This window comes from Muscardinus avellanarius, assembly GCF_963383645.1.
Source record: "Muscardinus avellanarius genome assembly, chromosome: 8".
NCBI classification, from domain to species: Eukaryota; Metazoa; Chordata; class Mammalia; order Rodentia; family Gliridae; genus Muscardinus; species Muscardinus avellanarius.
The window spans coordinates 3,223,031-3,249,362 of record NC_137794.1 but is presented as its reverse complement, the minus strand read 5'-3'; the positions used below and the strand labels follow the sequence as shown (position 1 = coordinate 3,249,362).

The window sequence follows — 26,332 nt, the reverse complement described above, 5'->3', positions numbered from 1 at the left end:
GTAAAAGATTACTGTTTTGGTAGTGGAGCATACCAGAACATAAATATCTGTCAGATTGCCAGATTCAAGGAGGAAGAATGAAGAGTGGGGTAGGGAGTAGACATACAGGACATAGGCATCCACTGGGGACAGGAAGAGAGAGCGTGTGTGTGTGTGTGTGTGTGTGTGTGTGTGTTTCTAAATATTGGGTCTCTACCCTAACCAAACTTACCCAAACCAGGTCCAAGATGAGAACCTAAGTTAATGTCTTTTTTAACACTTTATGTGAGAAGATAGATATCATGAGATAGTTTGGGACTGTGAGCTTAATTTTGCAGTAATGTTTATGTAATTTTTAGCTAAAAAAAGAGTGTATATAATAGTATTTATTCAAGTCATGAATTCATGTCAAGTAATTGAACATAAAGTGAAACTCTTCAAAAAACATCAATAATGATTTGACCTAATCCAGATACACTTGGAAGAAAACAAACATGCATCTTTATATCGTTGCACTTAACATGGTTGTAATTTTACATTTATTTGTTTCTTTAATACATGCCCCCCCAACTGCATTATAAACTCTCCAAAACAGGAAGTCATCCTTGCTTGCTGGGTTTTTTTTTTTTTTAATCATTGTGTTCATAGCGCACAGTTCTTGGCATGTAGAGGGGGCTCAATAAAAGTTCATTCAAAGAATCAATGTGGAAATGGTAGCTGTTTTTATTCATCATAAATATTTAGCAGTTTCTAAGTGGGGAAAACTGTAAATTGCTGTATTTGTTGGGTGTCTAGCATTCCAGAAGCCAACTGTCCTCTTGCTTCTGTCTTGGTCCCCTCATTTCAACTGCATTCTGGAGTAGTAGTGCTGGGCTAGGAAGGTGACACGCTGTCCCTGCAGCTCTAAGAAGAGAAACTAAGAATGGGAAGGAGCGTAAACTGACCTTAAAGTTAGCACACAAAGTTTTGAGGGCTCTAATTTTCAGATGGTCCCCTTTCTCTGACCAGCCAGATAAGCATGTTGAAGTCAATTGGTCAAACTGCACATCCTTCTGATTTGGCTGGAGGAATAATTCAACATTTTATTATCTCAATGTCTTATCATCCCATCAAAACTAAATCAAGTTCATTTCTGGATGGAACAAAAAAAAGGTGCAGAGTTATAGGTCAGATTTTGGGTTTTTTTCTCTCCTGTATACTTTATGTGTTATAAATTTTTTAATCTGCATTTCTCTTACTCAGTACATTCTTGTCTTCAGTCCTCTCATCTGCTTTCCACAGTTACAAATAGGTCCTATTGTTTGTACTTCAAGACTTCCTAAATTTCTCAGCTCCCATTGATGTTGGCAATACACTTTCTTCAGGAATCTCCTAATGTTCTTTTTCCTATCCAAGTACTAACCAGGCCCAACTCTGCTTAGTTTTCGAGATCAGACAAGATTGGGTGTGTTCAGGGTGGTATGGCCATAGACTCCTGGTGTTCTATCTTCCTTTTTTTCTCCTCCCCTTCTCTTGCCTTTACCTCTGTTGAGCGGATTGTGTGCATAGCCACTGGTGTTATATAAGCACCTGGACCTTAAATGACATAAAACAGTCAATCTTCCAAAGCTTGCTTTAATGCAGGTACATAAAAGATAACAATGTTGCATGCAAAATAATGGGAGATAATGCATATCTAGATATAACAATTTAGTCTTATGGGCTTTTGTTCTCATGGGATGTCAGGACAAAAGGAGTTTTGAGGAAAATAAGGGGCATGAGTATGTTTATGGAAAGTGAATGGGCAGGATGAAAACAGAAGCAGTTACATAATGGGAGAACACAGGTATAGGATGTGGAGAAAGGTAGAAATCAAACACACTGAGTTATTTCCTTTCATCTTCACTCTGATAGTGTGCTCCTAAGGTTTCTCTCAGCCTTCCGATTGCCTATGTACATAAGAATGATTATGATCGTGTTGCTAATGATTCTCACCCACCTATCCTCCTTTCTTTTCAGGGAATTTCAGAAGTCTTCAGCTATCCAAAAGGGAGGATTGCAGCAGACTTTTCTGCCCCAGGGAGGCAGGGATAGAAGTTACAGAGACCATGGCAATGATGAGCACTTATGTGGGCCAGTAGGCATTCATCTCCAGGGTCTGGCTCCAGAAGGTGGGTATGGCTGCCTGGACAAGAAGGGCTGTACAGAAGGCCTGGCATGTTAGCTGCCAGCAGCTTACTTGGGTGAGTGAATATGTAGGTGCGTATCTGTGTCTTTGTACCAGTAGAGGAAAAACAAGATGAGAATGGACATAGTGGGCTCTTGCCACTCTGCACCCATCCAGAATTGAGGACATTATCTAACCAGTTTCCTGTTTGCCCCGAGAACACTCACAGGGAGCACCTGCAGCATATACCTGGAGACAACTCACAAATTACATCCCTAAAGGATTTTCATTAATGAGTATGGAAGGACACTGACAATTACAAACTGAAAGTCTTTTTGCAGTAAATGTCATTGCAAGATATGCAGAAACCTGAGCTGTTCACATGATGACAAAGTTGGCAAAATCTGGAGAGAAAAAATGATATTTTTGTGTGGAATGTGATATTTCACTTTGTATTGGTCAGTGATTTGAAGTTTTCCACACATTAAAAAGTTATTAAAAGCAGGCGTGGTGGTGCATGCTTGTAATCCCAGCATTCGGGAGGCTGAGACTGGAGGATCACGGTTTGCAGACAGCCTCAGCTAGCTACTTAGTGAGGCCCTTCGCAACTCAGTGGGACACTGTTTCAAAATAAAGGATAAAAAAATTGGGCAGGGGCTATAGCTCGGAGGTCAAATGCCTCTGCGTTTCAGCCCCACCCAGACCCACACACACAAAAAAAGTTATTAAATACTGAACTGATCATCATGTACATTGCTGTTATATTAGGATTAGAGACAAATTCTGTTTAGAAGTAACTCCAAGAACAATTTTTGTATTTTACTTTCACATTGAAAATTAGTTAAGATTTGCTTCATCCCCAAAGAGTGTATTTATGTAAAAATGGTATTGAGTAGAACTTTAAAAAAAAAAAACAGAAAATGGGTTAAATGTCTACCTCTTATTTTGTGCCATGATAATTACTTATATTAAAATTGTAGGCTAGCTGGGTACGGTGGTGCATGCTTGTAACTCCAGTACTTGGGAGGCTGAGACAGGAGGATCACAGGTTCACAGCTAACCTTAGCAACCTAGTAAGACCCTGATTCAAAATAAATAAAATTGGGCTAGGTGTAGAATGCCTCTGGGTTCCATCCCCAGTACCAAAATCATGAAAATAAAAAGTGCTTGGGATGTAGAAGGAGGGAGAATGCCCTTGGATTCAGTCCCCAGTAACAAAAAAAAAATTTTTTAAATATGTACTTCAGCCCTTCTCATTCTTCCTGGGCCCTAGACCCCAGCATCTTCAGCAAGTGGAACATTTCCTGTCTTGACTCTTATCTTCCATGGCTGGTCTGTGTGAAAAGCAGTGACTTAATCATGGTAAAACTGAATCTGGCCTTAGTGTAGTGAAGTAACAGTAGACAAAGGAGGCTGAAGGAAGGGGGATGGGCATTCACAAAGGGAATATATGAAAAAGCCCTGGAATAGCAGACCTCAGGACAGCTCTCTACCAGTTTCCATTCCATCTTATTACCTTTCCTACACACATTAAAACATCTGGTACACAGGAATAAGCAAGTATCATTCCAAGGATACTTATTCTCCATCTAGAATGCCAGTAGGAACTTTTCTTTTTTATTCCCCTCTGTACTTTTTTTTCTCCCCTCTGTACTTGACACTGTGGGGTCATAAACATAGTGGAAATGAGAACCAGAACCTAGTAAAACTTAGTGGATCTTTAAGTCCTTTAAACTCAGATTCATTAAAAAATATGAGCGGCCTTGGTTCCAGATGTACCCAGGAAACTCTGCCTAATTTTATTCTTAATTTGTAAATACAGACACTTTTAGGTCCTGATTCACTCTTGGTTTACTGCCCAAATAAACTTTTAGTTTTGGTAACTTTTAGAAATATAACATTATAAGAAATAAAAAAAACACATACTGTATAATCAAAACCATCAGTAGAATAAAAGTAAAGGGTACAGCCAGGCATGGTGGTACACACCTGTAATCTCAGTACTTGGGAGGATGAGAGAGGAAGATCACAGGTTCAAAGTCAGCCTCATTAACTTCGGGTCTCACCAACTTAGCAAGACCCTGTTTCCAAATTTAAAAAAAATAGGAGCCGGGCGTGTTGGCACATGCTTGTAATCCCAGCATTTGAGAAGCTGAGACAGGAGGATTGCAATTTGAGGACAGCCGAAGCTATTTAGTGAGGCCCGTTGCAATTCAATGAGAACATGTTTTAAAATAAGGAATAAAAAAAAGGTCTGGGGAGCCGGGCGTGGTGGCGCACGCTTGTAATCCCCACACTTGGGAGGCTGAGACAGGAGGATCGCACAGATTCGAACCCAGCCTCAGCTACTTAGTGAGGCTTTCAGCAACTTAGAGAGACCCTGTTTCCAAATAAAATATTAAAAAGGTCTGGGAGTATAGCCCAGGGTAGTAAGCCTCTGGGTTCCACCCCCAGTACCACACACACAAAAAAAAGGTCTGGGGTGTAGCGTTGAGGTAGAATGACCTGAATTCCATCCCCAGTACTGCAAAAAATAAAATAAAAATAAAATAGGGCTTGAAAGTATAGCCCAGAGATAGAAGGCTCTGGGTTCCATCTTCGGTACTGCCAAAAAATAAATAAATAAATAAATAAATAAATAAATAAATAAATAAATAGTCTCAGTCCCAGTATTTGGGAGGCTGAGACAGGAGGATTGCAATTTTGGGGATAGCCTTAACAAGTAGTGAGATTCTTAACAGCCTAGAGAGACCCTGTTTCAAAATAAAAATAAAATAGGGCTGGGGGTATAGCTCAGAGATAGAATGCCCCTGGGTTCCACCCCCAATACCAGAAAAAAAGTGTCTCAGGGCCTCTTGCTACTCAGAGTTTATCATTTAAGGACTGCCCATTCCTAAGGCTGACACTGTGGGTACAGCAATGGAAAGCTGCCTGGTGTCAGGGCTGCCAACACTTTGTCATCACCACTTCTGTCCCTTGCTCAAGCCCACAATCTGTTTCTCATCAACTGTCACGTTCCTCTGCCCAGAGACAATCAGTGTGTTGGTTACAAGCTTTCATTCCAAACTGGTTCTGTTATCTCTATTGCCCTTGTTTTGCTGCTTAGTTCTTAATTCTCCGATGCTGTCTGTCTGAACTGTATGTCTAAGGTGAAACACACACACACACACACACACACACACACACACACACACACACACACACATATATCACAGGTATATACCCACATACTCAAGCACTGAGCTGGGCATGGAGGCTCACACTTGTAATCCCAGTACCTGAGAGTCTGAACAGGAGGATCACAGCTTTGCAGTCAGCCTCAGCTACTTAGTGAAGCTCTCCACAACTTAGTGAGACCCTGTTTCAAAATAAAGGTTAGCCGGGCGTGGCAGCGCACGCTTGTAATCCCCGCGCTTGGGAGGCGGAGACAGGAGGATCGCGCAGGTTCGAAGCCAGCCGTGTGCACTGGCTTAGGAGACCCTGTTTCCAAATAAAAATGTAAAAATAGGTCTGGGAGTGTAGCCTGGAGGTAGAAGGGCTTCCAGGAACCCCAGTACCAGAAAAATAAATAAATAAATAAATAATAAAGGCTAAAAAATAGGGCTGGGTGTGTACCTCAGACCTAGAATGCCTGGTTCAATCCCCAGAACCACAAAAAAATAAAAAAAATAAACTCACTGCAATGCTAACCTGACACATAAGAGCAGCCATATATAAAAGGTCTATAGTTTACATAACACTTCCCACATTCGAGCAATTTAATGATAGAAATTAATTGTACTACATGTTAATTAAGCATATAGTAAGTTTGGTGAATGACTGTGTTTCAGTCAGCATTCTCACTGCTGTGACCCAAACACCTAATGCATAAGCTCAGAGGAAGAAGGTTTATTTGCTCATGGATCAAGGGCTTTCGGAGGTCATATATATAGTCCATGTTATACAGGCTTCAATCAAGAGCTGGGGCTGAAGCCCTCAGGGCATAAATAGTAGGACTGGTTTACTGCCAGAGTGAATTGTCAGTTCATCCTTTTAAAACTTTACTAATATTTATAATCAGAATCAGTTTAATAAAGCCCAGAGTCATGGTGCACACCTGTAATCCTAGTACTTGGGAGACCGAGACAGGAGGTTTATGGTTTTGTGGCCAGCCTCAGCAGCTTAGTGAGGCCCTCCACAACTAGTGAGACCCTGCTGTTAAATAAAAAATAAAATCTCAGAGGTAGAATGCCCCTGGGTTCTATCCCCAGTATCACAAAAAGATAATCAGTTTAAATCATATTCCCTGTTTTACATCTTATATGTTGGTCTTGATGAATGTTAAGAAAAACTTTTAGCCAAACATGATGGTGAACACTTGTAATCCCAGTACTTGGGAGGCTGAGACAGTTCAAGGACAACCTCAGCAGCAAAGTGAGACTCTCAGAACCTAGAGAGACCCTGTTTCAAAACAAAAATAAAAAAGGGGTGGGGTGCAGTGCAGAGGTATTCTGCACAAAAAGGAAGAGAGGGGTGTGTGTGTTTGTGTGTGTGGTACTGGGGATGGAACCCAGGGGCATTCTACCTCCAATCTACACTCCCAGCCCTATTTTTTATTTTTATTTTTTTTGGTGGGTCTGGGGATGGAACCCAGGGGCATTTGACCTTTAAGCTACACCCCTGCCCTATTTTTATTTTGAAACAGGGTCTCACTACTAAGTTGCGGAGGGCCTCACTAAATAGCTGAGGCTGTCCACTAAATAGCTGTGACTGTCTGGTCTCAGCTTCCCAGATGCTGGGATAACAAGCATACGCCACCAGCCCGGCTTTTAGGCCACAAACCTGCAATCCTCCTGTCTCAGACTCCCAAGTACTTAGATTATAAGTGTGCACCACCACACTTGGCTGGTTTTGTTTTTGTTTTTGTTTTGTTTTGTTTTGGTGGTACTGGGATTCCTGGAAACCCTTCTACCTCCTGACTACACTCCCAGACCCATTATATATATTTTTAATTAGAAACAGGGTCCTTTTTTGTGTGTGTGTGGTACTGGGGTTTCTGGAAGCCCTTCTACCTCCGGGCTACACTCCCAGACCTATTTTATATTTTTATTTGGAATCTTAAGCCAGTGAGGCTGGCTTCGAACTTGCGCCATCCTCCTGTCTCTGCCTCCCAAGCACGGGGATTACAAGCGTGCCCACCACGCTGGGCTCTTCTTTTCCTTTTCCTTTTTTTTTTTTTTTTTTTTTCTTCCGGTACTGAGGATTCAACCCAGAAGCATTCTACCTCTGAACTACACCCCCAGCCCTATTTTATTCTTTATTTTTTATTTTTATTTTCTATTTTTGGTACTGGGGGAGGAACCCAGGGCCTTCTATCTCTGGGTTATACCCCCAGACCTATTTTTATATTTTATTTGGATACAGGGTTTCACTAAGTTGCTGAGAGCCTCACTAAGCTGCTGAGGATGGCTTTGAGCCTGCAATCCTCCTGTCTCAGCCTCCCAAGTACTGCGATTACAGTGTGCGCCACCACGCCGGCTCGGCTGTTATCTTTTATAGTTATCCGACTGGGTTTAAGATGGCGCTGCATTGTGCTCCCAATTTGCATTTTCCTAGTGACTAAAGGTGTTAAGCGGATCCTCAGTGCTTGAAGAACTTCTGGACACATTAATTTTAACAACCATTTACTAGATTGTCAAGGTGGAACCGAAGGATCTGGGAAAACGCCTCCCCCTATGCTTTCGACGTCTTCGCGGTGTCCACTCTGCACTTTTCTCCCTCCTCGCCAACCCAGAAACTAGAGCAGCTGCTCCAGGCGTCTTTGCTCTACCCCACTCGGCTTCAGGGCCTTCTCTCCTCTTCCTGGGTCGGAGGTCTTAACGCTCTTTGAAGTGACTGAAAAATTGCCTACCTTCCCCAGGTGGAAAGATTCAAATTTTCTGGTGTCCAGTACCCGACAGCCGGTGAGCCCGGTGGGCTCAAAGCTGAGCGGTGGGTGGGCGGAGCCTCGCTGGGGCGGAGCTGGGGCGAGGGGCGGGGCCTGAGCTGGGGGCGAGGCCGCCGGCCTGAGCTGTGCGCGCCTGCTGCAGCCAGCCAGCGAGGGAGAGCAGCCATGAGCTGGACCTGCCCAAGGTGCCAGCAACCCGTTTACTTCGGTGAGGCCAGGGCTGAGGATGGGGGGACGATGGAGTGAGTGTGAGCTGCTGGCCTCCCTGGTAATGCGCGGGCTGGCCACGAAATGGTCCCCAAAGCCCCTCTTCCAACCTGTAGCGCGGTTCCCCCTCCTCCCAGAGCTCTGTGGGGAGCGGCACTGTGGCGGAATGGAGCTGGGACCTCCAGGGAGAAGGGCAAGCTGGGCTGCTTCCCCCAGAGGGCGGGCGGGGGTCCGGTGCTGGGCCGGCCTTTTCCACCTTGTCCCCCGCAGCTGAGAAAGTGAGCTCGCTGGGCAAGAACTGGCATCGCTTCTGCCTGAAATGTGAGCGCTGCCACAGTGTCCTGGTCCCCGGCGGACACGCGGAGGTGAGGACCGCGGGCGGGCGCAGTCCTGTGTCACTGCCCCTCCTGCCTCCGGCCCCACTCCAGCCTTCAGAGCCGCCCGAGGCAACTCCACGGCCAGCCTCAGGGCCACTGACCCTGTGCGCCTCACCCCGGCCAGGGGCTGAGCACCCTCAGTCGCGCCTGGACGCCGGGGCTTTGAGGGAGGGGGGAGTGCCGCCTTCTGCCTGCTTTTGTTTCCCATGGACCACAGTGGCAGCTCAGGCATGGCGGCCCATCCCCACCACACCAGGCAGCCTATCCTGGGCCCTGCCTGTGGGACCTGGCCTCCTTGGCCCTGAGTGACTCCCTTCCCTCTGCTTGTGCCCAGCACAATGGGAGGCCATACTGCCACAAACCATGCTATGGGGCTCTCTTTGGACCCAGAGGTAAGAAGCAGCCCAGAAGGGTGGGGGCAACAGACTCCTCCCCGTGGCAGGAGTCTGGGCTCAAGCCTGACCTCTCCTCTTCGCCATTGTTTCTGCAGGGGTGAACATCGGTGGTGTGGGCTCCTATCTCTACAGTCCCCCCACTCCCTCCCCTGCCAGCACCACTCCCCTCAGCCCCAGCAGCTTCAGTCCCCCCAGGCCAAGGACTGGCCTCCCCCATGGCAAGAAAAGTAAGTGAGGCTGGGCCTCCCTGCTCCAGCTCCTCCTCCTGCCCCTTGGCCCTCGGGCTGCCGCGTCCGCCAGCCCTCTGCTTTCCGCGCAAGCAGCTCTGTCCTTGCGGAGCCTCTGGACACAGGCCTCCTTTCTGACATTCCCTCCTGTCAGCTGCTGAGCTTCAGAGGTGAATTGGGCAGACGACATTATCACCTCATTGGGCAAGTGAGGCCGCTGAAGTCCAGAGAGGACAAAGGGACCTTGTGCGGTCAACAGCTACTCAGGAGCGGGGCCCCTTCCCCAGGCCAGGGCCACGGAAGGAAAGACCTGAGTGAGGGGAGACTGGGAAAGGCTGGCCCTCCCTCAGACATTTCATCTTTCCTTCCCTGGTCTCTGATCCTCCCTCCGGCCCCTGGAGTGGGCAGTGGCACTTGCTCCCCAACACCTGACACCCCTGCCCCGGCCAGCTCCTGTGTCAGGAGCTCCTGTGTCAGGTTTCCTGAGGATTGAGTTGCTGACTGGGGTGGGCTGGGGGGCACCTGAGCCCCCGTGAGAATGAAGAACTTGGGAGCAGGTAGTTCTCAATGCAGAAAGCGAGGAGGCAGGAGGTGCGGTCAGAGAGGCTGCTCAGCTTGGAGCTCCAGGAAGGCAGACTCATGGCTGCCTGGTGGGTGGATCTGGGATGAGAGTGGGCTTTGGGAGAAGCCCCGTGCGTGTGCAGACAGGTGCTGGTGGGCCCTGCCCTAGCCAGGGCCTCTTCCCCTTACAGGCCCGCCCCACACGAAGACATTCACTGGCGAGACCTCCCTGTGTCCTGGCTGTGGGGAGCCTGTCTATTTTGGTAAGTAACAATGCATGGCTTGGGAAGGGAACACTGGGTGGATATCAGGGGGCAGAGAGGTGACCCAAGGCAGGTGGGTCTCCCTGCCCTGCCTCTAGAATGAAAAAACGATCGCTTCTCATCACCACCAGCTGAGAAGGTGATGTCTTTGGGCAGAAACTGGCACCGGCCCTGTCTGAGGTGCCAGCGTTGTCGGAAGACCCTGACAGCTGGGAGTCACGCTGAGGTGAGCTGGCCAAGGACAGGGGCTATGTTGGGAGGCGGGAGGCTGGAGCCAGAAGAGAGCCAAGCTGCAAAGGTAACCTTTCTCTCTGTTCCAGCATGATGGCGCCCCCTACTGTCACATCCCCTGCTACGGCTACCTGTTTGGCCCCAAAGGTGGGCAGCCCCACCCAGACACCAGGCCTGAAGCACAGCATGTACATGATCCATGGGGACTTGTGGGCGACTTCCCCTGTGGTCAGACACCCCTCAGGCCCCTCCGCGTTCCCTCCAGCCCTGAGCCCAGCACCCCCACCCAAGGCCCTTTGTGATGGGGCTTTCTCCCCCAGGTGTGAACATTGGCGATGTGGGCTGCTACATCTACGACCCAGTGGAGATAAAGTCCAAATGAGCCGCTCACAGGAGAAGTCCCCTAACTCGGGGTTCCCACCTTCCCCTCGGTGCTCCCATGGACCTGCACGTTTCTCAGTCCCACGTGGTTCTAGAAGGTTCTAGGCCTCTGCCAATTCTTCTCTTTCCCTTCCTGTCTGGTGAGGGGAGATGAGCCAGCCACCCCACTTTGAATGGTGGCCTCCAGGCATTCCTATCCCTTTTCCTGGTAAATTCTAGAGTTCAAGGTACTCATCAAACTTGTGCTTATTAAGTCTCAGCCTCTGTGGCTTTTTCCAATAAAATGTTGGCCCCCATGTCTTCAGTTCTTCTTTGAGCACAAAGCCTAGACAGTGGGCTGGGTGGGGGCTCCCTGGCAGAGTGCCTGGATGGGCAGCCCCTGGCATGACGCAGTGGACAGCGTGGCCACCTGCCCCACTGGTCCTGGAATTATCACAGGGCAATCCCTTCTTTAACTCCATTTCTAGGAGCACCTATTCAATTCGAGCATGAAAAAGATCCTGGTATAGGGTGGGCTAAGAGGCTACATTATCCACTTGGGAAATGGACAGGCTGAAGCCCAGAGAGGGGGGGGAAGTGCTACATGTTCAAGGTCCCGCAGAAAACAGATGGCCTGGCTGTGATCGGAACCCAGGGCCAACTCAGTGGCTTCCCATTAGGGCTCTTCCCAAAGCTCCTCACGGTCGCCCCAGTGCAGTGGTACCTTTACTGGCAGAATCCCCTGGCCTGAGAGCAGTGTGCAGAATGTCCAGCTGCCCATCGCACGTTAGGAAGCTGCCCTGTTGCTGGAGGCTGTGGAGCCAAGGCTGAGAGCACGGTCAGGAGCGCCGTGGCACGTGCAGCCTACGCAGGGGGCTTTGATGCCCCAGGTCTGGTCATAAGACCTGCCCTCTGCTCTCTCTCTCAGCACTGGCTGCGGAGCTTCCTGGAAGGCTGTCCCCAGTTCCACTCAGTTCTGGATCTGCAGCTCTTCCTCCTGAAGGCTGGGTTGGACACTGGGGAGGAAGGAGTGGGAGCAATGGTGGGGTGTAGTCCCTGGTGCAACCACCCCAGCCTGTCCCATCAGGCTGGCCCAGGGCTCTCCCCACTCCAGAAATACAAGCATGAGTACTCCCACAAGCAGCTCACACACATGCTGTACATGGCCCTAGTGTGCAGGCATAGATGAGTGTGCGCGCTTCCTGAACACCCTGAGGTATTGGTATGGATGCACATGTGTAGACCCACATACGCTTTGATGCACACACTTTACAAACCACCGCATGTACCCCAAACAGTCATCTGTGCACACTTAATACATGCACCCAGTACACTTGTGCAGATGTGTACTCTGAGCCCTAAGGTGTCAGGTGACAGCACCTGCACCCACATGTGTATACTCACACAGACACAGTCCTCGGTACACACCTTTTTCTCTCTCTCCTGAATGGTTTCTGGCAGCAGGAGGGCAGTGCATGCAGCCAGCAGGGCAATCCCCCAAGGACAAGCTTGGGCAGCGACAGCCACACTCCATCCAGCAAGGCTGCCAGGGGGGCCAAAGAGCCCCCGTCAGCCCAACCCTGTCTGTTCAGAGAGGAGAACAGAACATATGGCTCTTACACCTGCTTGGGGTGAGGCTCCCTCCAGGGTTGGCCAGTCCTGCGACCCCCTTCCTAGACAGCTACGAAGCCAGGGCCTCCCCCGACCCCCAGGCCAGGAGCCTAAGCAAGCGCCATCATGAGATGGGACACCTATTCCGACAGAGTACCAGTCAGGTACCACTAAAAGAGACGTTACCAGACAGGATGGAAATGAGCATCGTGGAAGAGGGCCGGCAGCCTTTAAGACTCTCCTCCCCACCTGTCAGTTCTGGGCTCTGACAACCCAACGGGCAGCTCTGACCGAGTGGGCAGAATGGGCTTCTTGGGATGGCTTTTTTCTAAAGGAGCCCCCAGCGTTTGTCTGACTTGGCTTAGGGTCGCACGGTACTAAAGGGAAAACGCCCACACCTTCTCCATGAGGGTTAACCCCGGACTACCTGTGTGTAAAGGCGGCGGGGCGGGCGGGGGCAGGGTGTGTACCTAGGGTGCGGGTGAAGGCGGTGACTAGCAAGCCCCGCCTCCAGGCCTGGGTGCTACGCTAGGCCCCTCACCTGAGCCCCCGCTCGGAAGTGGACAGGTAGGCAGCGGGGAGGGAGCGTCACAGAAACCTGTCCCCATCACCGCCAGGGCGGCGTTCCAGGGCCGGGTCTCAAGGAAGAGCTGCGGGCTGTGAGCGGATGCGGGGGCCGCGAGCACTCGGTAGCCGAGGTGCGCGCGCGGGGCCTGAGTGGCGGCGGGAGGGGCGGGGCTTCGCGAGGAGGCGGGGCTTCTCGCAGGGGCGGGGCTCACTCGGAGGCGAGGCTGTAGGGGGCGTGGCTTCTCGCCGCTCGGTGAACTTGGTGGGCGGTGTTTCGTGCCGGGAGGCGGGGCTTCCAGCGGGGCGGGGCCGCGGGCCGCGCTCCCCTGGGGACACCCGCAGTCTCCCGCCAAGGTCGGGCGGCGCGCCGCAGCATCCCCGCCTGCGTGAGGCGGCGTCGGGCTCGGCGCCGCGACGCGTGGCCCAGCGGCTGGGAGGGCAGCTCCACCGCCCGATCAGCAGCCGCTGGGTCAGCCCCAGCCGGACAGTCCAGACTGAGGCGTAGAGGAGTTCGCTGCGCACCTGCGAGACGGGCCCGCCAGCAGCCGGGCGTGGCGGCGCACGCTGGTCATCCCCGCGCTCGGGAGGCTGAGACGGGAGGGCCGCATGGGGTTCGAAGCCAGCCTCCGCTACCTAGTGAGGCTCTCAGCAACTTAGTGAGACCCTGTTTCCTGTTTCTAAATAAAATATAAAATGGGTCTGGGAGTATAGCCTGGAGGTAGAAAGCCTCCGAGTTCTACCCCCAGTGCCACCAGAAAAAAAATAAAAATAAAAAATGAAGGGCCCGCCATCACCCTTGGTCCTCTCTGGAAGACTCGCCTTTCACAGGACGACCTCGCCCCGTGCTGAGGACCCTCCCCGCCACCCGCAGGCCCGAGTGAGCCGAGTGCGACCTCGCGCTGGCCCCCAACCTGCCCGCCCGGCACCCCCCACGCCCGCTGCTCACCACACCGCACGCTGCACAGAGAGGTGGCGGCGCCTGGGGAGCAGGTCTAGGTCTGGGGTCTCGGACCGCGTCCCCTGGTGGGAAAGGCAGCGAGGTACTGGTCTGGGCAGGGCGCACGGGGCATATTCATTCTCTCTCTACATCCAACCTCTGGAGTGGTGGGGGTGGAGGGACATGTGTGAGCTGAGAAGAGGGGCCCTTCAGTGAAGGACCCTGGACCAAGAAGATGGACCCAGAGCCAGGCAGGGCGTCCTAAAGAGTTTCCAACTCAGCCGTGCGGTGGCGCCCTGTAATCCAGGACTTGGGCGGCTGGGACAAGAGGATGGCAGGTTCAAGGACAGCCTCAGCAAGTAGTGAGACTCTCATCAGCCTAGAGAGACCCTGTTTCTAAATAACAATAAAATAGGAGCCAGACATGGTGGCTCACTCTTGTAATCCCCGCGCTTGGGAGGCTAAGACAGGAGGATTGCTCAGGTTCAAAGCCAGCCTCAGCTACTTAGTGAGGCTCTCAGCAACTTAGTGAGACCCTGTTTCCAAATAAAGTATAAAATAGGTCTGGGAGTATAGCCTGAAGGTAGAAAGCCCCTGAGTTCCACCCCCAGTACCACCAAAATAAATAAATAAATAAATAAGTAAATAAATAAATAAAATAGGGCGGGGACGTAGCCAGAGGCAGAATGCTTGTGGCTCCATTCCCAATACCATACACACATAAAAATAAATTAAAAATAGGTTTTAAGAGGACTTTGGGTAGAGTACTTCTGGGTTCAGTCCCCAATACCCTCCCCAAAAGAGTTTGGAACTCTCTACTGGGTTTCAAGGGAGTTTCCTATCACATATTGTGGGCCCCAGGGAAGGGGCACTTCACACACACACACACACACACACACACACACACACACACACACGGGCGTGGTTACACAAACACTTCACTCTCACCCCCTGGCTCAGGCTGCCCTCACCCAGAGGCTGCCCATTGAGCCTGGCGCAGTGGTACAAGTACCTTTGGGCCTCCTGCACACGCCCTGGGTCAGAAGCTGGCGTGCAGACTCGGGTACCACCTAGGGGACAGGCAGGAGGCCTTCAGCCAGAACGTCAGCACGCGAGCCACCTCTCCCTTCTGGGCGATCTCGGGGTGTCATCCCCAGGTGCCTGTTCACACAGTCCCCTCCACCTGGAATGGCATCTCCTCCCCAAGCCTCGGCACCTGAGGAACTTGTGTGCTAAGTCCATACTTAGCCACCTCCTCCCATACTTCCTTGTACAGGCCTGAGAGCCCTCCCCCGCCTAGCGGGGTCCTTATTCAACTAAACTGGTCTCACCCTGGAAGCCTCAGCTTCCAGCACGTCAGCCCCTTGTTCCTCAGATGGGGGGAACGGAGGATGGGGGGACAGATGTACTAACATCCCAGAAGGGTCATCTGAGGCCAGTGCATCTTTGAGAGGCAACGAAATACCAGCCTGCTTAGCCTCCCTGCCGTGAGCGCCACCCTGCCGTGCGGGTGCCATTCCCACCCCTCCCACAGCCAGCCTCAGTCCATCTTCTTCTTTCTTTCCACTTTCTTCATTCATTCTTTCTTTCTTTTTGTGGTACTAGGAATTAAACCCAAAGGCATTCTACCCCTGAGCTATACCCCCAGCCTTATTTTATTTCTTATTTGCGAACAGGATCTTGCTAAGTTGCTGAGAGCCTCACTAAGTAGCTGAGGCTGGCTTTTTGGAACCTTTGATCCTCCTGCCTCAGCCTCCCAAACTCAGGGATTACAAGCGTGCACCACCACACCACTCCCAGCTGGTGTGTGTGTGTGTGTGTGTGTGTGTGTGTTGAACCCAAGGCATTCTGCCTCTGAGCCACACCCCCAGCCCTTTTTATTTTGAAACAGGGTCTTGCTAAGTTACCAAGGCTGGCCTCAAAGCTCCCAAGTCCGGGGATTACGGGCATGCACACCTGGCCCAGCCCGCCTCGGTGTTTGCTTGGCTCTCCTGTCTCTCCATCACCGTCTCCTCCCTCCCTCTTGCCTTCCTTCGCCATCTCTTACTGTGTCCACCCTGTCCCTTAGAACCTAGCCTTCCGGCCTGCCGCTCGCCGCTTTGATCCCTGTCTCCGTCTTGCCAGTGCTGTCTTTCCCTTGGTCTCTGCCTTTCTTTCTGTGTCTCTTTTTGTCTCTCAGTCGCTGATTGCTTCTCTTTCCTTTCTTCCTGAAGTCTCCCTGCCTTCTAATCTTGGCCTCTGACTCCTGTGTCTTCCATGCCCTGCTGCCTGTGCTCCTCACCAGGTGCTGAGGATGCCCGGGACACAAGGCATGCCGACAGCCAGCAGGAGCCATAGCCAGTCCCATATGAGGTACCCAACCAGTGCCAGCTGCAACTCACACCCTGTCCAAAAGGTGGAGCTCAGGGCGCCGGTGCGGTGCTCCACGTCCAGCCACTCCAGTGCTAAGCCCACGGCCAGGCCAGCGACAGGAAGGCAGCAGGGGCCACGTGGGCGGTCTGGCTCCAACCGCGGCCACCCTGTGGTCCTCCAAGCCCCGCCGGCCCCTTGATTCCTCACCGAGTGACAACACGATGATGGAAAACCAGCCAAGGCTGGACCAGTCAGGGTGGGGGTGATGGCAAACCTGGCACAGCTGACCGAGGCCGTGGACGCGAGGCCCAGTGCCGGCGTGCTCGTGTAGACTACGAGCAGCAGCTAGCACCGCCCAAACCTGCAAAGGGGTCTCAGCCCCTGTAGAGAGTCCAAGACACAGACTGGGCCCACGGCCCTGCTGGCCGGAGAAGGCCCATCCTGCTCCCATATTCCCCCAGCCTCACTGCACCTATCAGACAGGCATCCGAAGACCACGGCACCCACCAGCACATGGGAGAATGAGGTGGCTGCGGCCCTGTTCAGGCTTTTCTGCTCACACACCAGATCCCACTGCAGGGACAGCAGAGGAGGCCCGGAGGTGGGAGCCCAATCCCTCTTCTCTAGCTTTTAGGGCCTTCTAAAACTGTGCGTTCAGGTGCCCCTGTGCCAGAAGAAAAGCCCCCAACCCTACAGCCTCGGCCTCTTCTCTTGGGGGACTTTGACCGGGGCAGGGATCCTGCCGCCCCACCCCTTCCCCTGGGGAAGCTCTGGCGCCTTGCCCTCCTCCTCCAGAGGGATGGCCAGAAAACAGGAGGGGGAAAGGGAGAAGGGAGGCTTCTATTTCTCCACTTCTCCCTGCAGAAATGCCCTTCTCAGCTCTCTGCTCCAGCTCCTCAGCCACCACAGCCCTCCCCTGCCTTCATCCCCTCCCAGTGCATAACAACTCCTGTCTGAGGGCCCCTTACTACCGCATGAACTAAATCCAGTGCTTTGCATTCATAGATCCCATGTGCAGGCAGGTAAACAGATTCTACAAGAAGAGATGCATCTGATGCCACGCTGCAGACACCCAGGGAGCGGCAGCGCCTGCCCCTCCCCCTCTGGGCTCAGATACCTCAGTTGCAATGGGAGAGGAGGGTGGGCCTCCAGCCACGCGTCCCTGTGGCTCAGGTTGGCAGGGGTGCCAGGCAGGGCACAGTGGTGGGCAGGGACGGCAGCCAGGAAGATGGGCAGGAGGAAATGCAGGGGAAGCGAAATTGGGGGCAAGGCCAGCAGCACCAGATTCTGCAGCTGGAAGCCCCAAAGCCACCCACCCGGTCCAGCAGCTCCTCAAAGCCAGTGCTGCCCACCCGCCCGCCGTCCCCTTAGCACGTCACCTCCTTAGCACCTCGCACATGTCAGCCGGCTCACCACGTGGACCCTTGGACATGGGAGTGGGTGGACTGGTGAGTGAGTAGAGAGCCTGCAACCAGAATCCAGCCCCCAGCCCTCCCGTCCCTGAGAGGAGGGACCGCCTTTCATTCAGAGGTCTGGCGTTTACATACCAGAGCTCAAAGAAGGGGAGTCTTGGGCTACCCCATAAGAGTAGCTGTGCAGATGAGCCCCAGCCCCTGGCCTGGCACAGCTGCAAGGCTCCCTGAGAGGAGGAGGAGGAGGTCCCTGGGGCACGGGCCAGTCCTCCTGGATGCCCTTTGTCCTGCAAAGCTTTAGGTCAGCCTCAGTATCTGCAGGCGCAGCCACAGTCAACCCAGGATCCAGGATCAAAGGCGACACCCTCACTGGATAAGGCGCTTTTTCTGCTGAGCCACGAAGTTTCCTTGACCCCTAGACCATGGCTGGATGGGCTGCCCTGGCCCAAGCCACACCTGGGACTGCACTGGACGGCCAGACTCATAGTACTTCCTCTCCACTCCGGAGGTCTCCCTGCACAAACGAGCCCTTCCGCCTGCCCTCCTCCTACCTTCCGGAGCTTTCCAGATCCAGATGGCCCTTTGGAGGGGCAGGGAGCAAAGGGTTTTGCCAAGATGTCTGCCAAGGGGACCGCAATGCCTGGGACTTGCTCCTCGACACCCCTACTCTGTTCTTATGCCTGCCCCCTGCAGCCAAAACAGGCCAGAAGTCAGCGGCATCAGATTTAGTCTGACCTGGTTCTCCAAACACCAGGTTGGCAGAGCTGAGAGGTTGTTAAGTCAGGCCCCAGATTTTGGGTGTGCAAATATGTGTGTGTGGCACTGGGGACTGAACCCAGGGGCATTCTACCTCACACACCTAATGGGACAGGAAAAAGCTACATGCCCTGAGAAAAATAACTCCTTAGTTGAGATTATTACTGGACTTGTGGTAAGTAGGCAGGTTGGAGAACAAGTTCCTCAGATAAACAATTTTCTATTTGTGATCCTTGCAGCTTGGACTGCCTACATTTTAAGTCTTTTACCCCTGGTTTTTATTTTGTTGTTGTTGAGGGGGGGGGATACTAGAGACTGAACCGAGGGATCTGAACCTCTGAGATACACCCCCAGACTTTTCTTTTTCGAAACAGGGGCTCACTAATTTGCTCAGGCTGGCCTTGAACCTGCGATCCTCCTGTCTCAACCTCCCAAGTACCACAGTATGTGCCCATCCAGCCTCTCCCCACTGAGTGGCCTCAGATGACACCTCCGCCTCACTTAGGGCTTTAGTGACCATTAACCATTGCTCCGACCCATGTAATCACTCCCTACGTGACGGGATCACTGGAGTACTGAGTGTGGCGGTAGGAGGGTGACCGGTGGTGGAGGCACCACCACGGTGGCAGAAGTGGCAGTGATGGGGTGATTGGTGTAGAGGTGAGAGGGTTGGTGGTGAGACTAGTGGGAGAAGTGGTCATGAGAGTGCTGCTGATGGCTGTGGTGACAGTGTTGGTCGTGGTGGTAATGATGCTGATTATGGCAGTGGTGGTGGTGGTGGTGGTCATGGTGATGGTGATGGTAGTGGTGGTGGTGATGGTGGTGCTGATGGTGATGTTGGTGGTGGTGCTGATGGTGATGACTGTGATGGTGCTGGTCCTGGTGCTCATGGTGATGGTGGTGTTTTGGTGATGGTAATGGTGCTGCTGCTGCTGCTGCTGGTGGTGGCTGTGTGTTGCTGCTGCTGGTGGTGGTGATGCTGGTGTTCTAGTGATGGTGGTGATGATAATGGTGGTGGTTATAATGGTGGTGGTTATAATGGTATAACGGTTATAACGGTACTGATGTTGATGGTGGTGCTGACGGTGGTGATGGCGAAGGTGTGGCTGATGGTGATAGTGACGGTTACAATAGTGCTGATGGTGACGGTGGTGCTGAAGAGATGGTGGGACTGGTGGTATTCTAGTGATGGTGCTGATGGTGATGGTGGTGCTGACGGTGATGATGGTGGTGTGACAGAGGACATGGACGAAGCTGAGGAATGAAAGACTCCGAAGGAATTAAAAGGGGGCTGGTGAAAGGCCAGATTCCCCCAAGACTCCAGGTGGAACTCCAGTCTCCTCCAGAATTTGGGCCCCAAGGTCCCCAGTGAGATTATATTCTTAGCAATCCTTTACTAGGTTGCTCTGCCCTCCCCTGTGTTTGCTAGTTTTCTTTGTCGATTGCATTTTAGTGATTTATGACACCTGCCCTATCCCTAACATTCCCCATGGTATTTCAGTGTTTGCTTTTTCCCATGAGGACGTGATACTTAGCTGAAAAAAGGGTATAAAAAACCTAGTTTTAGATAATAAAATTGTCAGTTGCCAAAGGAGCAATTGTCAGAGTCCTTCATTCAGGTCTCTCCCTCCCAAGTCCCGGACAGGAATCTCGACAGCAGTGTTGATGGTGATGGCGGCAGGTCTCTGGACAGAAAGCAGCGTAGTGATTGCCTCGGGCTTGGGGGGGGTGACTGGTAATGGGCACATAGTTTCTTCTGGGAGTGATGAAAACGTTCTAAAATTGCGGTGATGTCAATCTAGGAATGCAGTAAACACTACTGAGTTGAGATCTGGGCACAGTGGCGCACCCTTGTAATCCCAGTGCTTGGGAGGCTGAGACGGAGGATCGGGTTTGAAGACAGCCTCAGCTACTTAGTGAGATTTTTTGCAACTCAGGAGACCCTGTTTCAAAATAAAAAATAAAAAATAGGGCCGGGAAGCTGGGCATGGTGGCGCACGCTTCTAATCCCAGCACCTGGGAGGGTGGGACAGGAGGATCCAGGTTTGCAGACAGCCTCAGCTACTTGGTGAGACCCTTTGCAACCCAGTAAGACCCTGTTTTAAAATAAAGAATAAAAAATAGAGCTGGGGGTGTCGCTCGAAGGTAGAATGCCCCTGGGTTCCATCCCCAGTACAGCATAAATAAAATAAAAAACAGAAACAAAACATATTGTTGGGCATAATATGCTCTCCGTGTGTGTGTGTGTGTGTGTGTGTGTGTGTGTGTGTGTGTGTATGTGTGTGTATGAGGGGGTCCTGGGGATTGAACGCAGGGGAAGTCTACCTCTGAGCTATACCCCCAGCTTGCTTATTTATTTATTTATTTATTTTCATTATTATTATTTTTTTTTTGTGGTACTGGGGGTGGAACCCAGGGGCTTTCTACCTCTGGGCTATACTCCCAGACCTATTTTATATTTTATTTGGAAACAGGGTCTCACTAAGTTGCTGAAAGCCTCACTAAGTAGCTGAGGCTGGCTTCCAACCTGTGTGATCCTCCCATCCCAGCCTTCCAAGCGCGGGGATTACAAGCATGTGCCACCACTCCCAGCTATTTATTTATTTATTTATTTATTTATTTATTTATTTATTTATTTATTTTGAGGTACTGAGAGTGGAACCCAGGGGCATTCTACCGCTGAGCTACACTCCCAGCCCTGTTTTTTATTCTTTACTCTAAAATGGAGCCTCCAGGAGGATCACGGTTTGTGGACAGCCTCAGCTACTTCGTGAGGCCATTTGCAACTCAGTGAGACCCTGTTTTATTTATTTATTTTTGTGGTACTGGGGGTGGAACCCAGGGGTGTTTCTACCTCCGGGTTATACTCCCAGCCCTATTTTATATTTTATTTGGAAACAGGGTCTTACTAAATGGCTGAGAGCCTCACTAAGTAACTGAGGCTGGCTTCAAACCTGCACGATCCTCCTGTCTCAGCCTCCCAAGGGCTGGGATTATAAGCGTGCGCCATCACACCTGGCTAGAGACCCTGTTTTAAAATAAAGAATAAAATATAGGGCTGGGGGTATAGCTTGGAGGTAGAATGCCCCTGGATTCCATACCCAGTACCAGAGGATTGTGGTTCGCGGACAGCCTCAGCTACTTAATGAGGCCCTCTACAACTCAGTGAGACCCTGTTTCAAAATAAAGAACAAAAAAATAGGGCATTAGGTGGAGCTCAGAGGTTGAATGCCCCTGGGTTCCACCTGCAGACCTGCAAAAAAAAGGGGGGGGGGAGATTATTATTATTTATTTTGTGTGTGGTACTAGGGATGGAACCCAGGGGCTTTCTACCTCCATCATGCACTCCCAGACCTATTTTATATTTAATTAAATTAATTAATTTATTTATTTATTTTTGTGGGTCTGGGGATGGAACCCAGGGGCATTTGACCTCGGAAGTACACCTTCTGCCCTATTTTTTATTCTTTATTTTGAAACAGTGTCACTAAGTTGCAGAGGGCCTCACTAAGTAGCTGAAGCTGTCCATGAACCATGACCCTTCAGTCTCAGCCTTTCAAATGCTGGGATTACAAGCGTGTGCCACCATGTCCAGTTTATATTTTATTTGGAAACAGGGTCTCACTAGGTTACTGATAGTCTCACTAAGTACCTGAGTCTGGCTTCAAACCTGTGTGATCCTCCTGTCTCAGCCTCCCAAGTACCACGTCCAGTTCAAGAGAGATGTTATTATTAATATAAAAAAAGGTCCATGTAGAGCCGGGCATGGTGGCACACGCTTGTCATCCCAGCATTTGGGAGGCTGAGACAGGAGGATCGTGGTTCACGGACAGCCTCAGCTACTTAGTGAGGTCCTCTGCAACTCAATGAGACCTGGTTTCAAAATAAAGGATAAAAAATAGGGCTGGGGTGTAGCTTGGAGATAGAATGCCTGTGGGTTCCAACCCCAGTACCGCAAAAATAATAATAATAATTTATAAAAAGGTCCATATAGTACTCACCAAGCCATTCACAATAGTATCTTGTTGGTGAGATTCATGGATGGGGCCTGATGTCCTATTTTCTATGCTTTTAGCATTTACTACCATCACATCCTGCTTTTGACATGCTAAACAAGACCAGAAGGTGAAAGCCCATGGGGCCCTACTGAAGGCTCTGAGCCTACTGGCCCTGGGCTCCCAGGAAGCCATGGTGTTTCTGGGGGCTCTGGAGCCCCACCGTCCATGTGCAACCTGGAGCCTGCCTTGGGACAGAAACTTTTTTTTTTTTTTTTTTTTTTTGCAGTACTGGAGATGGAACCCAAGGGCATTCTCCCTCCAAACTACACCCCCTGCCCTATTTTTTATTCTTTATTTTGAAACAGGGTCTCACTGAGTTGCAAAGGACCTCGCTAAGTAGCTGAGGCTGTCCGCAAACTGCAATCCTCCGGTCTCAGCCTCCTGAATGCTGGGATGACAAGTGTGCGCCACCAAACTGTTTCTGTGTTCACCAGGTGAAGATTCCCTCCTGGTAAAGGCGGTTCAAAATGTCAAAGGTACCACACCCGCTAAGGCAGCCTCCGCTCCTCCTCCCTCCCCATCGCACTCCCCCAGCAGCCCAGACCTGTAAGTCACCTCCCGGTGTCCACCCACACCAGATCTTTCCTTTGTCTTGGAAGCCAGCCCATTAGTGCAGACAAAGAGCTGCTGCCTTCGTATTAGAGTCCAGAGACCCTGTGATGGGGTTCCTGTTGCATGCGTGAGTCATGAGTTGCTGACCAGCCTCAGTGGATGGCATTTAGGTGTGTGTGTTTGTGTGTGTGTGTGTGTGTGTGTGTGTGTTGCTGGGAATGGAATCCAGGCATGTTCTACCTCTGAGCTACACCCCCAGCCCTATTTTGTTATTTATTTATTTTGCGGGTGTGGGGATGGAACCCAGGGGCATTCGACCTCTGAGCTACACCCCCTGCCCTATTTTTTATTCTTTATTTTGAAACCGGGTCTCACTGAGTTGCAGAGGGCCTCACTAAGTAGCTGAGGCTGTCCGCGAACCGCGATCCTCCAGTCTCAGCCTCCCGAATGTTGGGACTGCAAGTGTGCGCCACCACGCCCGGCTTCCCCCAGCCCTATTTCATTTTTATTTTGAAACACGGTCTTGCTAGGTTGCTAAATACCTCACCACATTGCTGAGGCCGGCCTCACCTGCAATCCTCCTGTCTCCATCTCCTAAGGACTAGGATTACAGGTGTGCACCAGCACACTTGTCTGGACTGTTACTTTAATAGGCCCACAATCTTATCCAAACCAGTGTGTGTGTGTGTGTGTGTGTGTGTGTGTGTGTGTGTGTACATATATAGAGAGAAGGAAGTAATTTTGTGTGTGAGGTGGGTAACTGAAGATTGAACCCAGGGGCACTCTACCTCTGAACTACACTCCCAGCCCTATTTTTTTTTTTTTTTATTCTTTATTTTGAAACAGGGTCTCACTAAGTTGCAAAGGGCCTCACTAAGTAACTGAGGCTGTCTGTGAACCGTGATCCTCCTTTCTTAGCCTCCAGAATGCTGGGATGACAAGCACGTGCCACCACGCTACATCCCCAGCCTTATTTTATTTTATCTTATTTTTGTTTTGAAAGAGTGTCTCCCTAATTTGTGAAGGGTCTCACTAAGTAGCTGAGGCTGGCATCATACTTGCGATCCTCCCGTCTCGACCTCCCAAGTACTAGGATTACAAGTGTGCACCACCACGCCTGCCGATATTCCACATATTATGAAACACCCTGGTAAGATCTAGACCAGTGCCCCATAATCAAAGACAGTAATAGTGCCACTGAAAGACATATATGATAAACTGAATTAATAAATATTATAAACATTCTTGCCAGGTCTTGATACCACATGAATTTATAAACAATTTAGTAAAACAAACAAACAAACTTGTTTTCAGAACTTTTTAGGCTTCAGAATTACAGACGAGGTTTCGTGGTGATATACAAAGAATTCTGTGATGAGTACCTTTAGGTCCGTGTAATTTTACACGTGTACAGTACACTTACAGGTGTCTAGAGTTGCTATGGCAAAGGCCATCTTCCTCTCTCCCTCGTCTCTGTCCTCCGCAGAGGCAACCGGGACCCAGAGAGTACAAGCTTTGCTATGGGGATGGCAGGACCGTGGCCCTCAGCAAGTTACTGTCCATCCTGAGCTCCCGCTCCTCCTCTGTCCACCTGCCCCAGTCCACGGCCCGTCTGCCCACCAGTCCGGGCTTTCTTCTGCTGTCCCTGTTCCCAGGGGATGGGCTGTGCCCCCCTCCACGGCCCCCACCACCCCGGGAAGAAGAGTCCAAGTCAACAGAAAGGTCCACAGGCTTTTTAATGGTGATGGCTACTTCCCTTCCGAGACCCCATCCAATCATGACAGTGGCTTCCAGGGGGCCGGGGTGGGGTGGGCAGGGCCATGCAGTGGCTGGGAGTGGGCAGGGTGTTACATTCTGTTTGGCGTGTAAACATTCTTGTGGCTTCCCAAGGGAGGGGGAGGGCAACTCCTGGCCCCCATGTTAGCGTTAGCCGGGGCGGGCGCCCACAGGGCTGGTCCCTGGAGCCGAGAAGACTGAGCAAGCCAGGCCCCTGGAGGAGCTGGGAGGGGGAGCCCAAGCGCCTGGGTGGGCGGCAGAGCTCTCTCCTGGGGCCTCTGCACACGGTGCAGCTGGGACTGGAGGTGTTCTGAGGGGCGTGCACCGCATCGGAGCCAGTGACATGGGCAGCCATGATGGGGAAGCGGTGTGACACTATTGGACCTGGAGGGCCCTGTGCGAGGGACAGAGGCTCAGGGAGGGAGAGGCTGCAGCTGGGGGTGGGGCACCAGGAGACGCCTCCCTAGGGAGAGGGGCAGGCTGGCTCCCAGCTTCCACATGGTGACATGACTGAGGTCAGCTGGGTGCCTGGGGAGGTCTGGGATCCCAAGAGCAGGCTCCAGTGCTGGACGAAGCTGGGATGGGATGCGCCCGGGGCTCTCCCAACACCCCCTTCCTCCCTTCTTTAAACCAGGGTCTTGTTGGTCCTAGGGCAGGGCAAGGCTGGGGACCCTACATTCACGGTTCAGTTGTAGCAAGAAGCAGGCCCAGGCCTGGGCACCGGGGCTCATGCCCCGTCCCCACCTGGCGGAGCTGATTGTCATTCAGAAAAGCTCTAGGTGGGAGGGAGCGGCCTCTTCCAGCCCTCTGCTGGACCCAGAGGGCCTGGGGAGCGCCTCAGCTTGACAAGGAGGGCTGTGTCCAGAAAGTTTCCTGAGTGTTCTGGGAGCTTCTGTGTCTGCGCGGGGTGGACCTTGAAGGCTGTCCACCCTGGCGTCCTCCCCCGGGCAGGGCTGTAGAGAAACCGCCCCTGTGGTACGGAAGCGGCTGCCCATGTCTGCTGACCCTCGGTGCAGGGGTTCAGCTGGCAACCCAGGCTGCTCCCGGGCCTGGCTCTTCCTGGGCATGCTGGGTGGTGGTGGCCTGTCTTGCTCTTCCTCTGAACCTCTGGGCTTGCTCTCTGTGGCTCAGGGAAGGACAGAGGTGCCAGGCCAGGGGACAGTCTGGCTGCTGAGGATGAAGGCCTGCAGGGACCCTGTCCCACATAGGCCGAGGTGGCCGTCCCTTCTGCAGCCAGCGCTTCTTGCCCCAGATGTAGGCAGTTGGCTTATGACGAGGGGTGGTGAGCTCTGTAGAGCAGAGACCTCCGCAGGGCAGGGCAGCTGCAGGGGCTGGGCTTAGGGCCAGAAGGGGCAGGCTGAGCGGTGCCCGAGGCCCATCACACAAGCATACATACAGTCTAGAAAGTAGAAGGGGCTTTCTGCCTCCACGGCCAGCTGTCCGTCCTTCTGCCCATTCCTGTGCCCACTGATCTGAGATGACATCTGCCAGGCCCTGCCCGCTCCCCACAGCCAGGAGGACAGGGAGACAGACTGGCCAGAACCTGGACCCTGAATCTCCAGCTCCTGTGTGGAGCTTGGAGAGAGGGAAGTCGGCCGAGGCTGCAGTAGGCAGGACTGAGGTTAGCTGGCAGGAAGGA

General features: G+C 51.9%; 2 protein-coding genes across 3 annotated transcripts; one reads left to right on the top strand and one right to left on the bottom strand.

Annotated features, from left to right (window-relative positions):
- Nucleotides 1–8,216: 8,216 nt before the first annotated feature.
- On the top strand, nucleotides 8,217–10,694 carry CRIP3 (cysteine rich protein 3; the record flags this gene model as incomplete). 2 transcript variants are annotated; one of them, XM_080700763.1, is made up of 8 exons in its annotated part: nucleotides 8,217–8,259; nucleotides 8,529–8,623; nucleotides 8,970–9,027; nucleotides 9,126–9,257; nucleotides 10,010–10,081; nucleotides 10,213–10,307; nucleotides 10,402–10,459; nucleotides 10,633–10,694. In XM_080700763.1, 8 exons carry the CDS (start codon nucleotides 8,217–8,219, stop codon nucleotides 10,692–10,694), a joined length of 615 nt encoding a protein of 204 aa, XP_080556889.1. The 2 variants fall into 2 exon arrangements, with proteins under 2 accessions (XP_080556889.1, XP_080556890.1); XM_080700764.1 differs by lacking the exon at nucleotides 9,126–9,257.
- A 324-nt stretch (nucleotides 10,695–11,018) lies between these two features.
- Nucleotides 11,019–25,688, bottom strand: SLC22A7 (solute carrier family 22 member 7; the record flags this gene model as incomplete). The annotated part of the gene is given in 18 exon segments (XM_080700588.1): nucleotides 11,019–11,072; nucleotides 12,077–12,165; nucleotides 12,168–12,256; nucleotides 12,711–12,753; nucleotides 13,063–13,372; nucleotides 14,736–14,824; nucleotides 14,827–14,853; nucleotides 14,856–14,857; nucleotides 16,069–16,231; nucleotides 16,347–16,367; nucleotides 16,370–16,484; nucleotides 16,488–16,500; nucleotides 16,612–16,712; nucleotides 17,286–17,440; nucleotides 17,443–17,483; nucleotides 18,103–18,238; nucleotides 19,370–19,501; nucleotides 25,607–25,688. Coding segments are annotated over 18 exon segments (1,662 nt in total).
- Nucleotides 25,689–26,332: the final 644 nt, after the last annotated feature.